The sequence below is a fragment of the Centroberyx gerrardi genome, chromosome 8, assembly GCF_048128805.1.
Source record: "Centroberyx gerrardi isolate f3 chromosome 8, fCenGer3.hap1.cur.20231027, whole genome shotgun sequence".
Classification (NCBI taxonomy): Eukaryota; Metazoa; Chordata; class Actinopteri; order Beryciformes; family Berycidae; genus Centroberyx; species Centroberyx gerrardi.
The window spans coordinates 9,291,463-9,308,103 of record NC_136004.1 but is presented as its reverse complement, the minus strand read 5'-3'; the positions used below and the strand labels follow the sequence as shown (position 1 = coordinate 9,308,103).

At 44.5% G+C, this 16,641-nt stretch overlaps 2 protein-coding genes across 3 annotated transcripts in view; both read left to right on the top strand.

The window, feature by feature from the left end:
- Positions 1 to 13,144, top strand: part of LOC139929399 (uncharacterized) — a 28,451-nt gene extending 15,307 nt beyond the window's left edge. The window contains exons 7-13 of one of the 2 annotated variants that reach the window (XM_071922267.2): positions 7,128 to 7,237; positions 8,494 to 8,659; positions 9,710 to 9,881; positions 10,630 to 10,763; positions 10,921 to 11,066; positions 11,186 to 11,269; positions 11,402 to 13,144. In XM_071922267.2, the coding sequence (XP_071778368.2) occupies positions 7,128 to 7,237; positions 8,494 to 8,659; positions 9,710 to 9,881; positions 10,630 to 10,763; positions 10,921 to 11,066; positions 11,186 to 11,261 (804 nt within the window). In that variant the 3' untranslated portion in view covers positions 11,262 to 11,269; positions 11,402 to 13,144. Of the gene's footprint in view, positions 1 to 7,121; positions 7,238 to 8,493; positions 8,660 to 9,709; positions 9,882 to 10,629; positions 10,764 to 10,920; positions 11,067 to 11,185; positions 11,270 to 11,401 lie in introns of both variants that reach the window. The other variant, XM_071922265.2, reaches the window with a different exon arrangement.
- Positions 13,145 to 14,530: 1,386 nt separating this feature from the next.
- Positions 14,531 to 16,316, top strand: LOC139929401 (beta-crystallin B3-like). Its single transcript, XM_071922269.1, has 5 exons — positions 14,531 to 14,605; positions 15,008 to 15,126; positions 15,377 to 15,509; positions 15,787 to 15,929; positions 16,043 to 16,316. Exons 1-5 carry the CDS (start codon positions 14,531 to 14,533, stop codon positions 16,314 to 16,316), a joined length of 744 nt encoding a protein of 247 aa, XP_071778370.1.
- Positions 16,317 to 16,641: the final 325 nt, after the last annotated feature.

Here is a 16,641-nt window from a genome sequence, read left to right as displayed (position 1 = left end):
CAGTGGGACTGCACTACAGAAAGGCCATTTAGAACTGAAACCGAAGAGAGATTAGGTCCTGTAACAGTCAACGGCTGGCTGGCATTCTCTTTGCTGCAGAGCTGTAAGAAGCAGACAACACCATCACCACCACATCTGACTGGCTGAGCTGTGTTGTTGTTCTCCCTGTCACCAACTGCACTACTGCAGCATTGACCTAGCAACACACATCAGTGAATACCAAGGACACTGTCCCTGGACTGCCATCTCTGCAACATAACCTCCCAAGACGTGAATGACTCTGCTGCTGTGAAAACAAGAGTCACAGCGTAGCTGAGAGACTCCATTCTGACACAGCAGGTCTTGCCAGTGCTGGGCTGTGATGGAGTACCTGGGGGACAAGCTGTCAGTGGCCCAATCCCAGGTGTCGGGATGGGTGGGAAATGTCCGTCGCTCCCTGCAGGGGGCGCTCAGCTTTGTATCCAGCGCGGTGGAGAGGGGAGGCAGGGGAGAGGACGGGACGGGGGGCTTCAAGAGAACCAACTCTCTGCGCTCGCTAGCCTCTCGCAGCAGGGAGTCCTTCCGCAGGTTCTCACTGCGCAGCCAGCAGCGGCTGTCCTTACGCAGGCGCACCGCACCCAACACCCCGACTAGTGTAAGACACACGCACGTATACGCACACACACACACCAGAGATGCACCAATACCTTTCACTGCTGACACGGATTACAAGCACTAATCATAAAGTATCGGCCAAGCACCAATCTGGTCCATTACTTTAACTGAACAATATGTCACTGAACAATGCCACTCTGTTAACAACTGCTCCCTCGTCAACAACTTGGTCTCTTGCCAAACATCTCCAGCATGTAAACAACGTATCTATCTGCCTTTTTTTTTTGTTTGCTGCACACCCCCTGCTGCATCTCATCCATCTTTCTCCTTTCATCAGCCATCCCTCTCATATTGTCCTTGACAATGTTGACCTTTTTTTGTCTGTCTTTGTTCAGCCGAGCTACTGTGATACTGGTTCCTCAGGTCATTCTGGTCTAGCCTGGGGTTTCCAGGCATTTGATCAGGAACAAGGGGCTGGAAAAAAGTAGGAAAACGGTAATCCCCATTAGAAATTATTGTGAGTATTAGCATCTCAGAAAAACTGAAATCTTTAGGGAAAAAAAAAATCCTGTCTGTGGGTTTCCTGCCGCTTGCCTCTGCTCTGTCATTTAATCTTGTCCGGCCTCTATGGAAAGGACAGAGTCAGAAATCCATGTAGGGATATGGATATATTGCAGTGGAGTTAGTCAGTGCCTCCTATCTTTAGGTTACGCCTATTTGCTGAACTACCTCACTCCAACACCTCATGAGTCATGACTCCAAAAGATTAGAGGTGTTTTCATGACGTCTGTGTGGTTGTAAGTGTTGACATGAAATTTAATAGCAGTTAGATTCGCACGGTGCACACATCAGTGGCTATGATTGTGGTCTCTGGGGACAGTGCCCCTAACACCCCCCCACCCCCCCTCAACTGGGCTGGTGTTAAGTGGATGAGTGAGAATGAGAAGCTAGCAACACTGGGTTGAATGTGATGGACGGAGGCCAACTAGCCGGGCAGTGGCTGAGAGTGAAGGGGGGTGGGGGAAACTGGAACTATCCACTTCTCCCCCACACCCAAAACAATTGGGATGGGTTTGTGAGTCCAGAGATGGAAAGAGGTCCGGATTCTTAACGCATCTGAAAATGGTGGTGCTGTTGTAAGTCTAGAGATTGCATATTGAAAGACTACACCATCACTTCCTCTTGGGACCACATGAACGTCTTCTGGTTTAGTTACTTTTGAATCCTACCAGAACCTTCTCTCCTGTGGCTCCCCTGTCCCTCGCAGCACTCTTACTGTCTCAGTAAGGAATAATACTTAGGGGAGTGGACTGTCTATTCTTCTTAAAAATGACATGGGGTTGTAGTTTGACAGACTGACTAAGAAGCTATGGCAGAGACTTGTAGTGTTTGATCCCAGCAATTTTGCTGTACTGGGTTTGCCTCAAATGCTTTGCAATGTATGTTCTAACTTTTGTAGACAGTGTTGCATGCTGTCAGATAACTGAAATCCTGAGGTGTGTACAACAGTTGAAAGAGGCTATTTGTTTTGTTTGTATTATTTGTATACCTTTTGCATGAGGCTGTGGCAGGTGACGGCAATACCAGAAAGTCAGCCAATAGAATAGAGGGGTATTTCTAAGTAGCACTACCCAGTTTTGAATACTTTTTCAGCTGCCATATTGACATTGGCTCTTATGGATGTCTTTTTGCCTTACTAACTATCTCTCACTATGAACAACATCTGAGTAGTTATTCCACGTTCATTTTTAGTTGTCTGGCTAATTGAGTGATCCTGCTTCTTGAAATATCACCCAGGACTGTTCCCAGCTGCATAACTAAACCAAACTGACCCGGTGTCAGTGGATCATCTGTGCAGCTACTATGTGTTCTGTAGTTCCTTCAATTTCTCCACCTTAGAATGACATGTTGCCTTCTGATTGTTGTAAAACTTTGATTGACACCTTTTGAAGGTTAGTATTTCAAACCATTTGCCGCAATAACAATAGAAACTTGTCTAGTCTGCGCCAAATTCTCAAAGCACTTTCTTCTAACATGTTTTTTTTTCTTCTATGTTATTTCATTACGAGTAGTGTACAGTAACATTCTTTTCTCTCTTTTATCATAAAAGAGCATTTTAGTTTGATGTTGCTATTACTCTCTTCATGGTCAGCCTCTATCTGTTGGCCAACTTGCCAACCCCATGCACTTGGTATGTGTTTTAATGCAGTCTATGTTTTAATGCAGCCCATTTTATACCTACAGGATCCCTGTCCTTCAGGAGTGAATATAGTTTATTTAAAGCCCCTATGTGTAGAATATTTCTTCAATATATCATTCTCAAATTTATTTTGTTGTACAAATATGAGACCATTGTCATGAAAATTTGGGGCATTTTATGTGTTGCTTTCTGTGATTCCCTGCAAACTGTGCAAGATTGAACTATGGCACAACATTTTTCGTAGGCGAATAAATACGTACAGATGCTGTACAGTCACCAGGTGCATACTAGCTACAGTAGGTGTGCAGCATCAACTGTTGTTGAAGTTGCAAATCAACTGAAGTTGAAGTTACTACAGTCCTGCAATAATCAGAATAACTGCATCAAGCTAAAGCAAACAGGCGTTCTAGGTTATTGTTGTCTGTGCTCTTTGCCGTAATTTACCATCTCTGGTGCTCATACCAGTAAAGATAAAGAACACATGAAGAAATAGATAAATAAGAGCATCAGTCCAGACTGCTGTTTGCCCTCGGTTCATTTTGTTATGCTAGGCTTTCCAAGCATGAGGAGCTGCTGGCTATCAGACGTCAACATCTGTCTCTTTATACCCATAAATCCATATGATCCACATGAACCAATGGACGAACAACATACTCATAAAACCATATGTTTGAGGTTGTTTCCTGTACTTGGTACGATTACGTTCTCACTCCTAATGAACCGCACCGTTCGCTTGGATGAGGACAGACCTGCATTTTCAGGCAGTCTCTGTACGGTTATTTGGTGCTCGCTCGAGTTCGAATGGCATCGTTCTCATATGCCCAAACAAACCAAACTAAAGCAGTCAACACTCCAGAATTTGATTGAAATGCTGCAAACATGCTTGGTATGAATGTACCTTAAGTCTCTGCTGTGTCCCCAGTCACATCACAACATTCAGCTGGTGTCAGGACCAGTGGTCTCTTAGCTAAGGTCTTAAGCCAAGTCGGGTTTTTACATTCTGGCATTCTGTTCTTACCAAGAGCTTTGTACAACGTTGAGCCCTTGTCTGTATGTTCCACTTATGTAATGAAAGAATAACAAAGTGCTGTTCAGTTTTCCTAGCAGAGGTCGTCTTATTGTAAGTCCTCTAACATGCGGTTGGAATGCCCATTTGTTGACATGAGATTAGTACTCATGGGAGCAGTTGTTTTGAGTATCTCTAGGATATTGTTATTGATTGCTGCAATGTCCATGAGTGCACACAGAGCATATTTTCCCACTTTCCACCCTAGCCATTGACTATAGCAGATGAGTAGAGAATGGAGGACGGCGGGTTACTGTGTGTGTATGTGTTCTGTTGTAATTGAATGTGTTTACATGCACATTAACAGTAATATTGAGATGCTCACGTCAGATCCCATTTACTATAAACTGGATAAGCTCTTATCCCGATCATGAGAAACCATACAGTGATATGGTGATATTTGTTGCGATACTGAGGCATGTAAACAACTTATCCGATTAACAGTAGGTGTTTGTGGTCTGTAAGGTCTGTTTCCACGGTAATATTCAGAATATTCTGTTTATTCATGTATATTCATGGATATTTGTACATTTCCCATTTTAAGCATTTAACTGACACTTATATCCAGTGACTTAGAATGAGTCCAACACTGATCAGGGTATCAAGATGCAGTTAGCCTGAAAAGTATGTGGAGTACTGTGTGCATGTAAACAAACTCGCTGTACCTACACTTGCTGCTCAGTCTGTTCTCTGCTCCTAGGTAGGACCATCTGTTAGATGTGTTACAGCAGAGCACTTCCCTTTTCACAGAGCAGCAATATAATAATTCACTCTCCATTTTACTTGTGAGGTTTGGCGAGCGATCCACAGACCGCTACATCTTAGTCCTGCGTGAGTGTGTCACTGGAATATGTGTGGCATTCAGAGATTGGCCTGTTATCTAGTAGAACTTTCCAAGGCCTCAGTCCAGCCACTTCCTCTCTCATGTGTCAGTTCGTCAGTCAATCCCCTTCAGTGATCAGCCCTTTCTCTCCTTCATCCTTCCATTCATCCGTTCATTGTTATGTTGTTTCCCCTGACGCACCCTTCCTGCCGTCGTCTAGGGGAGGCTGGCTATTGCTAATGTTATTAAGGAAAAGTCTGCCTCACGACAGCTCTAAATCACTGTTACTGGACCTTGTTGGCTCACTAGGCCTCTTTCATCATCCATATTATCCATGTGCACTGTTGAGCAGAGCTGACACCCTGTGACTGTCAAAGGTTTTTCAGCGATTAGACCATCTTAGTGCTTACACTTTTTTTTGTCTGGTATTGTTTGGCTGATAGGTGACTAACTTGGAAGCGTCTGGAGATTAATGCAGACTGCATCAAAAGAAAAACTAGAAAAAAGAGCCCAGGTGCTCCTTCATTGAAAATGTTAAAGGCTGTTATTTTACTGGCTAATGCATAGTATGAGGTTATGAATGATCCAGTAAAATAAAGGCTTTTCAGCTTTTGCTTTGAGCAAAGTGCGTTAAGTCTTTATTTTTGCTACTGTGTAAGGGCCCCTCTCCTCAACATGTTACAGCCGAGGCAGTGTTCCTCCTCCATGCTGATCAAGTGAGGTGTGTTCTGGGTGTGTTCTGGGTGTGTTGAAGTTGAGCAACACACACATAGGGGAGAGGAATTCAGATCAGCAGAGATTTACTGCCTGTTTATTCACTCCTTACATGCTTAGTCCTGTAAATTTAGCATAGTACATTTATCACCTCTAGGCCAAAATCCATTATATTATTATTATTAAAAGGATCAACAAGACAGCTGTTTTTGGCAGGAAATAATTACTGGTTTTAAATGTTTGTACTTTCTATACCCAATTGATCTCCTGTTGATGTTGTAGCTAGTTAAGGTTTCAACTGTTTTTCAATCAATAGTGAAAGCTAAATGCTGTAGATCTCTCTCTGACCTAGCCTAGTCTTTTTGGAAGGCCTACACATGTAGCTGGATTAGCAGCCTCGTTTAATCGACCCCAAGACCACCAGATAGCCTGAGGATGTGGTCACAGGTTCAGCATGTTACTACCTACAATTTCATTCATGTACCTTTGGTCTAGGGCTTTGTTCACAGCTGAAGAGTCGATCGAAGCGGGACTCAGCAGTGTGGATTTGGAGGCAAGTGTGTGGCCCTGTGATGTCGGCTTAAAAAGCTGTGTGAGTGCTGTAAAGCCTTGAGAAGAGGATGTACTTGAGCACAAGTGCTTTCTCAGATGTAGGGAGCGGTATTGAATGCCATTCTCACTGTGTTCACTGTGTTCTGCGTTGTCTTTTTTTCCTGTCAGGAAAGGCATAGCTGATGAATGACATCCTGCACTGTTGTTTTCTCTCGCTCTCTCTTTATATCATGCTCCTTCTCTCTCAAACTCTCACGCTCGCTCTCTGCCTCCAATATTCTCTCATATCTCATGGCCTCTCTCTATCTCTTTTTTGTACTTAGTCTACCCTTGTGTCTTTCCTCTTGCTCACACAAAGAAAACAGGGACTGCATTCATGAAGCTCTAAGAATGAGAGCTCTGATCTACAGTCACTGGCCTTATAAACATCACTAGTGCTGCTCTCGGATAAGCTCTCACAGTCTAGGAAACTGCACAGTTACACACCCAGGTGTATCGCATTTCTCCGTCGACCCCTCAGGCAGCATCTGAGGACAGGAGGATTTTCCGTTGTGTTTTTTTATTTTATATAGGCCAGGGTTATCGGTTCATGCGCGCGCGCGCGCCTCTGGAGCAGTATGTGGTTTTAGGACAGTGTGCCCTCTGTAGCAGCCTCATTAAAAGGAGCATGGTTCAGTAGACAGCAAACACACAATCACCCACCCACCCGTCTCCGTCTCTGTCCACGCTCTGTTCCTGTCTCTATGAGTTCATCCCATTACCTTTCATTATCCATCTTACCCACTGCTGGCCACTCAACCTCCACACAATGCAGCGCTATCACTGTTGGCAGTTCAACAGTAGGGAGGAGAACGATTAACCAACTACTTGATTTATCACTCGCTGACTGTAGTAGTCGATTAAACCATATTTAACAAAAGCAAAGCAAATTTCCATGGTTTGACAATATAAATACAAATGGGCAATTCACATATTACCAGATTTAACTGGGAGACAGATTGTCACCAGTCACCTAGGTTGTACAGGTGTTGCGTGTTGTTTGCATACACAATAAGAGAGCTGTTGATTGGTCTTTTTGGTGTCTCTCAGGCTAATCAGTTACATAACTTTAGATCTCTTTGGTTCCTCCCTATTTCATTAATAATTTCTCTCTGCCCCCCCCTCTCTCTCAGGTGCAGCAGAAGCAGAGTGTCAGCGGTGAGGAGGACGGGAAGGACTCAGACACACCGGTCCATGAGACCGACAGTCAGTACGGGACCTGGGAGACAGGACTGCGTACTGATGATAGGTAAACACACAGTCTGTTTCCACTGTCCAGAGATGGGATTCCTTTTTCAGGGCTTGTTCTTTCATTGTTTATTTATTAATATTGTTTTCTTGCCTTTTGCTGCATTTTTTGTTGTTCTGATCACATCCCCCAATCTTACTTCATAAATAGTTGCAGTGAACCTCTACCAGGAGCACCAATGTTTAAGCAGTACCAGAGAGATGGCTTTCTCCTGGGATCTATTCTCCCCGGTCCATGATAATGACCTTCCAAATCCTGCTGATTCATCCCTCCGTCCATATATATAGCACTAACTGGGTTGATCGGCAATCTAACACCTCTGATCGATAAAAAGCAGCATATGGATGCAGCAATAACAAGAGATGTGCTCTATCACGTCTTTTCCTGAAGCAGCTCTGACCTTTGGGCAAAGTCACAGGACTGCATCAGATGCAGCCTTACTGAAAGGTTGCAACTGTAAGCTGCTTTCAGTCTGTCATTGATAGAGTGTTTTATCATGACCATGTGTACATGTGTCATACTAGCGATATCACATTAGTGATATTTACCCACGCGGCAGAGGGAGCGTCTCTGAGTAAGGAATAGATAAATGGATCACAAGCTCCTTAGTTACAGTACAGACAAACAGCTCAGTATATCTGAGTGCCTGCAGCTAACAGAGAGCTGTTGTCAGTGGGCATCCTGCTGGCTAAGGCACATATCATGTACTTAAGTGTTCTCCATCTTCCCCCTGTCTCTCTTTATTATGGATAAAGCAGAACTGCCTAAACAAGAATTATTTAATGAGAACAGCTCCCTGCTCCACACCAGCAGTTACATCATACCCAGCCTCCCTCACTGCAGTCTGTCACTGACCTCCTGTGGCCAGAACATAATACCACAACATAAACCAACGTTGATAAAAGTGGATTTGTTTTTTAAAATTTACAAAATAGAGTGAAGTTTGGATTTGTGCTGCTATAATATGGTCAGTTTTATTGTCTTATGGATAAGGTGAAACCATTCTTTTGAAATTAACATCCCAGCCTGTAACATCATGTATATGAATCGTTGTTGTTGAACACTGACATGGTGAAATGGGAGGCTTGTAGTTTGTCTCTAATTACATCATCCAGCTCATAGCTTCCCACAGTCAAGTCTGGCAGGAAAAAGTAGGATATGACTCAGACTCCGTTTGATTGAAGCTGTGAATGTAGCAAGGTGTTGTTGTTAGGCCAGTGTTTCCTAACTTTGTCTTTTTGTTTTTTCTGTTTTAGTCTGACTCCTGCCACACCCACCTCAGACGGCAACCTCACCCCATCGCCAAGGAAACCCACTCCCCCACACACACTGGGCGAACATGCCTCGCCCTTCGACCCCGACGCCCCGGACAGCCTCTCCCCCTCATCCCCACCAGAGAGCCAGCCACTCCCTTTCCCTGAAGTAAGTCTCACCTGAGATACCACAGTTCAATTCTTTTGATCTCATATGGCCTCATGCTGCCATACCTGTCGTTACCTCTGATCATGTCAGGGATGTCAGGTTTTTTTTTTCTGCTTTAGTTTGTTTTGGGTTTTTTTGAAGAGTTAGTTTTTCAGCTTTTCCACATCATCATGGTCATCAAGAGGCAAAATCAGATGAGCCGAGCACTTTACTTATCTATACCTGTGCACTATTAAACTTCACAACGGTGTCCAGCACTTCAGAGAATCATTTTTTACAAATCATATGATAAAAATGTAATCAGTAGAAAGTAAAAGTTGTTTTGTTGTGAAAGGTTAGCCTTAACTATGAATCTTACAGCTTAGCTGGGAATTTCACACAACTCCCAAAGTCGTCATCCCTTTATTCAGATGAAATTCATATGACGGCAAAACTTTCAAGTTTTTCATCACAAAGTTTGCATGGACTTCTACAATTTAGTAATATATGGCAATATATAGCTAAATGTTTTTTTGATCGTAACACATTCTCTGTCATTGTATAATGAGTCACACTGCATTGTTTCTATGACTATAATCTATGTTTGCTAAGGGTTCAGTTGCTAATTTTAACCAGCAAGCCAAGTAGCCTAACGTTACTATTTGCTGCACTTTAATTAACTAGTCAAGTCAACTTTATTTACATAGGTCTTAAAAACACAAAACCAATGTGTACCAAAGTGCTTTACAAAATAGGGGGGTTACAAAACGGGGAGCATGGAACACCAATACCACAATTAAGACGTAAAAAAAAAAAAGAGCATACAGTAAATTACAATAATCCACATGGGAAGGCGTGACTGACTCTCTTCAGGCCGGAAAAGGACAGAAAGGCACCAATTTTGGAGCGAGGGAGCCAGAGAGCTGAGATCCATTTCAAATAAATAAATCATTAATTAGGTTATCTCCACAAATGCCTTGTAACTGTGCAGAGTCTTTACTTGTTGTCCTCTTGATCATATCTGTTATGTGTCAGCTGATATATTTCCCACTCTGTCTCTGGATGCTCCAGGCCCCGACCTCTCTGTTGGACACCAGCGCTCTCCGCTCCAGAGCCCAGCTGGGTAAGAAACGAGGCCCGCGGTCGCGGCCCTCCAGAGCCGCCCGCCAGAGTGCCGTCTTGACTCTGCTTCCAGAGGGAGAGGGACGAGCCACCGAGGACTGGCGCTACCGAGACTCCACAGGTCAGTTTATTTGTAGTTACCGGCATCTCGAGTCCAAACATGACCCATTTAAAACCTTGGAGGAAATCTTGAAAATATACCGTGCGATAAGAAACGGCGAGTGCTGATACGATGAATTCCACCTTCAGTATACCACAAAACAGATGCATGTGAAAATTAGACACTCAAAAGTTTGATTTTGTTGTTAAAGTTTACTTTGGAAACCTCAATGTCCAAGTCCACCATTCAAAACATTCAAAACAAGAGTGATGTATGGACCAAGCAAGTACCTAATACAGAGCCTTGGTATGGCACAGCATTGTGGCATTTTATGTTAGAATATCATTGTTGTTGGGTGAAAATCTCACATCTCCAAAAACTTTTCAGGAACTAAGAAAAACAAGCTTTTTTTTTTTTTAGTTTGATGGCCATGCATTTTTCAGTGTATCTAATTGGTTTTGAAAGGGTTTCATAGGCCCAAGGCTTGTAGAATTTTCTCAACCCATAGAGGAGCATGTAATCCTTCAGTTGAAGTGAAAACATGAAAATCACCAAAACTGGAGTCATAAGGTTTTCACCCAACAGCGACGTTATGCATGTTTTGTCTGTGTATCACTGTCATTCCAAATTTTGGTCCATTGGGTTTAACACCGAAATCGTACTTTTGTGTGTCTAGTTTTCACTTTTTTGCATTTCAGAAGTGATGGATATCAACCGTTGTTGTATATAAGAATAAAGATCGACTTTATCTGTGTTCTCCCTGTGACAGAGGAGAAGGCTGAGAGCAAGCAGGAGGACTCTGACTCTGAGGAGCAGGCCAGAGGAGTCGACCCCCGCTCTGCTGCCGCTTCCCAGCCACAGAGGATCCAGCTGTTCCCTGGGATGGACCCTTCGGCGTTAAAGGTGAGCCAGCAGCTTTGGATCTGTAGAAATCAGTGGGTAGAAAAATGGTTATTTATTGTGCACCTGTTTAAGGAGGAATAAAGTTCTGAACTGAATTGAAAATTAGACAATTTCTTGTATCTGGATTTTAGTAACTGTGTCTCATTCTGGTTCTCAGGCCCAGCTGAAGAAGAGGGGTGACTCCGACAATCAGACTGATGGACCTGCACCCTCTTCTTCCCAGCAGCTGTCTCGCTCTCCCAAGTCTCCCTTCCTGCCACGGGCCGCGCGTGTACTGCCCCCTGCTGGTGGGAAAGAAAATGGGTAAGAGACACCAATTGGAGAGAAGATATTTTCTCTCAGAATCGGTTGGCTCATGTTCAGCTGCTTGTTCCTGCCTTAACCTTCCACTTAGTAGTGCTGTGTGTCTCTTCTGTTCTCAGTGAGGAGGACTCACCCCAGTGGTTAAGAGAGCTGAAGTCCAAGAAGCGCTTGAGTCAATATGAAAATGATAGCTAAATAAGAAGGTGAGCTAGTTTTCTGTCCCCCTACCAGTGTCTATGTTTACATAAAAAACAACACGTGAGCTCATCTTTGTTTGCACTATATGCATCTTTGACACCTGTGTTGATGGTTTCCTTTTTCATTCCCTCCTCAAGGTTGCCTTAAAACAGACGAATCTGTATGAAATAGAAGCCTTAACCTTTGACCCGGAGAAGATGAGGGGGGAATCTACCGCTGCTGATGTATTTTCTATTTGTTTGTCTTCGTCGTCTTCCCGTCTGGGTCACATACATGTGCATGGTGCCTTTTTTTCTGAGAGTCTCGGTCTTACGGAAAAAAAACAACAAGCAAGGAGAACAACATCAGGCTGCTCTGGCTGTCCATTTCACTGCTTGATCCTCTGGAAGCTCTTCTGTGCCAGGAGGGACTTCAAATAGACACTTTACTCTGATAGGGACCAGGAGAAGCGGAGAAAGGAGAAAAGGCAATTATTTCCTGACAGGCCGCGTTTCAGGAAATGGTTAACTTGTGGGACCACAACGCCTCTTAACCTGCAAGTGCTTCAGCATACACTGGAGGGCAGTCCAAGTCCTCTACGAGATATTTGTATTTAGTTTCCTTATTTTACTAGTATGTTGAAGTTGGTGTCTATGCGCTGGATGTATCTGTGTCAGTGGAGGTCGTTGATTGTAGTCACACAAGCATTGCCATAGGATAACATTTCAGATGCTGATGATTTTTCCCCTTGAACGTAGAGAACAAAATACCGCTGACCTGATTGTCAGCGGGACTGTATATTATGTTAGTATCTGTAATGAAAAGTTATATTTGTATTGTCATTGCTTTGAAAGAGACAGAGTGCTAGTTTTGCAAGGATTAAAAAAGCATCACTACAATAGAGGCTCCAAAGCCTTTTACTTTGATACACTCCACAACTTAACACTGTCACAGTTGCTGCGTAGAACTTTTTGTCTGAATCTCTATTTGTCTTTGTGGAAGGAGGGTGGGGGACGTTTGGCCAAGTGACTTTCTCAATCATGCACACTCCTTATCAGCACAAACACAATCCTCAATCTTGCATGAAAACACTAATCAGCCTGTCTTCCCTCCTTTCCACCTTACCTCCTCAAGTAGATTGAATGGTTGTGCGACAAGAATGACTAAGAGAGGATTGCAAGGACAATGTTGTAGCTATATGCGTCCCTTTATGAGCCATACATTCACCTCGGATTCCCTGGATTATGTTTTGACAGAATGTATGTTTTGTTTTTAAATTTCCAACAAATGTGCAATTTTCCCTCTATTTTATTCCAATTATGTGCATGCACAATCTCTGCTCCCATACCAAGCTTTGCTCATGCTGACTGGCCAAGAGTGCTGGGATCATGGCTTACACTGCTCCAGTGGAGGGAGGGTTCGTTCACTACATTGTTTGAATGAGGAGGGGTATACTTTGCCCTCTGTATTGCTCCAAACAAATTTGACTATTTGCACCTGTTTTAGAGCTCAAACATAACTACAGTCTTCCTCCTTACATTTGCCATGTACCCACTTGCTCTGCGCTTCCATAAAGCACTTTGTCACTTGATGCACTACAGCACTGACCTCTGCCCCCTCCTGTCGGCCATGTCCCGTCTCCTGTATTGGGGTAGACTCATTGGAATGCTAATGCAATGCAAGTGAATGTGTTGATCGAATCTTTGGAGTCGGTGTCCCCGGTTTGTCTGTACATGACGTTTTACTTTGTCATAAACTTTGTCAATTTGAGGGTTTATTTTTTATGTCCTTTGTTTGTCCTTTTTTTATTTGAAAGTAAAAGATGTATATTGCACTGTGTTGTACTGGCCAGTGTCCTAAAGTGTAAATTCTTAATAAAATTTACTTGAGTTGAACTACAAGACTCTGTATGATGCATCTTTGGCTAAGTTTCCTCCTGCATAGCTTCCAGTACCTTGCAGTTTTCTGGGTATTTGCTAGGTTTATGGGTGTTGTGTTGCACTTCTTAAAATACTTTAATCAGGCCCTCCTGGTCATTTTCCTGGTTACAAAAGCCAGTCCTATGAAAACATATTTTTTCATCAAATCACCTACTCAATGCCTTCTTGGTTATGGTCTGGATAATCTGATTGTTGAGATTTTGTGAAGCAGCTGCTTTGCAAAGTTTTTTTTGTCAAACCTTTGAAGATAAGTGGTCAAAGAGGGCCACCGGTTCGTTCACGTTGACGGGGATAATACAAACCTGTATTGGTGAGAAGAGTGCGAGGAAGTTTGGTGAGGTCGAGATTGGGTGTGGTCAGAAAGTGTGTGTGCGTGTGTGTGTGTGTTTGTGCTGAGCGGGGCTGTTTGCTGAATCCTCTTGGCTCCCTCTCCCTGTGCCCGCACACAGCGCTCACTGGCAGGCAGGCGGACGGGCAGCGCAGTGTGTGCCAACACAGCTGCCTATTGAGAGGCAGCGTTATGGACACAATGTGAGCGACAGACTTGCTGTATCAACAGCTCCCCCTTTTCTGCTGTTGTGGCCAGAAATAAACCATAAATACCCCCCCTGCCCCTGCCCTCCAATGGCTCAACCCCACCAAACACCAAGTGGCACCGAACCAGAGGGACGTTACCGCTTCCTAGCAGGCATACCCAGGTAAAAGCCTCAATATGGACACATTGGGATCAATAGCAGCTGGTATCAGAATTCTAATGCAATGGAGTTAGATGGAAAAAGCAGTAAGGCAGACTTACCGATAAGGAGACCAGTATAACTCATGAGGATGTAGTTAATACTGATGAGAGGTGTCAATTACTGAAAAGAACAGGAAAGCCGACTTTTTTAAGTGACATGTAGTGCAAGGTACTGCAGTGCAAGGTGTTCAGCACCCAGGTTTGGAGGATTTTGGTGTCGGCATTGTAAAGGAAAGTGATGAAGGACTGATGAGTGTATACTTTTGTGAAGTATGTTGTAACCTATTGTATCAATTGCACATTGATCAGAGTATGGCAGACTTTGTTGGTCAGCATACACATGACAAAGTAGCTACTTTTACTTTAGGTCCCAGGTTACTTTGCCTATTTGCTAAACATAGAAAAGATCAGAATGAATATAATCCTCTGATTCTGGGTGATTTATGAATGCAACAGTGACATTAAGCTTTCCCTGTGTGTGTGCATATTTGTGCCCGTGTGTGTGCTTGTACATACGCATACATGTTTGTGTCGTGTGTGTGTGTTTTGTCTGCCTCTATGTGTGTGTGTGTGTGTTGCTGCCAAAAGTGGAGGAGCAGTGGACCAGGAGGATGTCGGAGCCGCAGAGCGCCCCGGAGCAGCTGGCTGCTGGGAAGAGCCAGGGTGGAGCTGGAGCCACATATAAGGTACTGGATCATCCCTCCAACCTCCATTTACCCAGGGAGGGACTGCTGAGCAACACCCTGTTTCACATTCATAAAGACACACTATTCACACTGGGAGCAGCCCAAGACCACCACACAATCTCCAACTATTATGTAGTCTAGTAACCAGACACCAAATCACAAAGCTAATGTGACGTGATATTCGTCTGTTCTCTCTTTTGTTATAGTCCATCTCTCTGTCGTCTTTCTGTTTTATTTGCTTTTCATCCTCTCCTCTGTCATCACCGTGTGTCTTCTCCCTTAATGGATCTAAGATAATATAAGCCATTTGATGGAGGCTTTTAATCGAACCCCGACCCATGACAGTGTTACTGCCACGCTGTAACCGTTCACCTCCTGTCTCTCTCTCTCTCTGTGATCCAGGTGATGTTGTTCGAGTTTGAGAACTTCCAGGGCCGCAAGGCAGAGTTTTCTGCAGAGTGTAAAGATGTAACGGAGAAGGGCCTTGAGAAGGTTGGCTCTGTGCTGGTGGAGTCAGGGCCGTAAGTGATGCTGCATTACTCCTAAAGACACACACTGAAGAGATTGATTGTTAAATTCACACATTCAAGTGTATTATTATAGTATTTATTTGTAAAAATGTATATTATAATGTATTATAGTTGTGTATGTTAGATAATACACTCATATTTGAAAGTTTGGCAAACCTAAACCATGCTCTTCTTCTCACATTATCGTCTGTTGTTCTTCTCCCTCCACTCCGCCCTCTCTTCTCCTGTTCCCTCCTGTCAGCTGGGTGGGTTTTGACCGCCAGGGGTTCACAGGGGAGCAGTTTATCCTGGAGAAGGGCGAGTATCCTCGCTGGGACACCTGGACTAATAGTCAGAACAGCTACTCCTTCTTGTCTCTAAGGCCACTCAAAGTGGTGGGTAACTATTCTGAACTCAACAGCTGACTCACATATACCTCAATATAAGAGCCTCCTGAACACTGCAGCCATAAGGATACCACAAATCTCTCCTGACACCAAGCTCTGCAGGGTTTCAAACACAAGCTCACGCATTACCTTTAAGTATCTCATCACCTCTACACTCTCTGATCTTATTTTAGGTTCACCCACATTGACCTCGCTCATCCACTGGATACATTTTAACTCTGAAGTTAAGCTTGGAAATGTTCCTGTGTGTATCTGTCCTCTTTAGGACGGTGCTGAACACAAGCTACATCTGTTTGAGAGCCCCGGATTTACTGGTAGGAAGATGGAGATTGTGGATGACGACGTGCCCAGTTTGTGGGGGCATGGCTTTCAGGACCGCGTAGCAAGCGTCAAGGCTCTTAACGGAACGTAAGACCTCCTCTCCACCCTCCGTTCACCCAAGTCTCATTTGCTTTTCCTTCCTGTTTCTCTTGTGTCTTTCAGTCCTTTTTTAATATTCTGTCTTTTTACCCTCCTTCCAGATGGGTTGGCTACATGTACCCAGGCTACAGGGGGCGCCAGTTCATCTTCGAGCGGGGAGATTTCAAGCACTGGAACGACTGGGAGGCCCCGGCGCCCCAGATCCAGTCTGTCCGACGTGTGCGGGACATGCAGTGGCACAAGAGGGGGTGTTTCACTGTTCCTGCCCCTGCGCCCGCCCCGGCCCCAGCTCCCGCCCCCGCCCCGGCCCCGGCCCCGGTTCCCGCCCCGGCCCCCGTGCCGCCTGCCCCCCCTGCTGCGGCTGGAGCCAGCTGAGCAGGATCCTCACCGACCTCCGACCCCCCGACCCCCTGACCCCTGACCCCCGACCCCCGCCCCACCCCACAGCCTCTCCCATGCTGCCAGCAGTGCCCGCACCTCTGCCTCACCCCGACCACGGCAAAGGCTGCTTGTGCCCAGTGAGAAGTGCTATGTATGTTTCAGTGGCGAATAAAAAGTTTGTTTGACCTGGCGTTGGCCATGTTTGTTGGTGATGTTATACTTGTAAGTCTTGACACTTGAGGTGTCAAGGTACAATTTGGTCAACTGCGTTATCTGAGATATTGAAGATTTGAGAAAACCACTATCAGAAATGTAAAGT

Excerpts from the sequence above, each read along its gene's own strand:
- LOC139929401 (XM_071922269.1), top strand. The coding sequence starts at position 14,531 with ATGTCGGAGCCGCAGAGCGCCCCGGAGCAGCTGGCTGCTGGGAAGAGC. Across the intron at positions 15,127-15,376 it reads GTGCTGGTGGAGTCAGGGCC|CTGGGTGGGTTTTGACCGCC; the intron begins GTAAGTGATGCT and ends CCCTCCTGTCAG. Across the intron at positions 15,510-15,786 it reads CTCTAAGGCCACTCAAAGTG|GACGGTGCTGAACACAAGCT; the intron begins GTGGGTAACTAT and ends TGTCCTCTTTAG.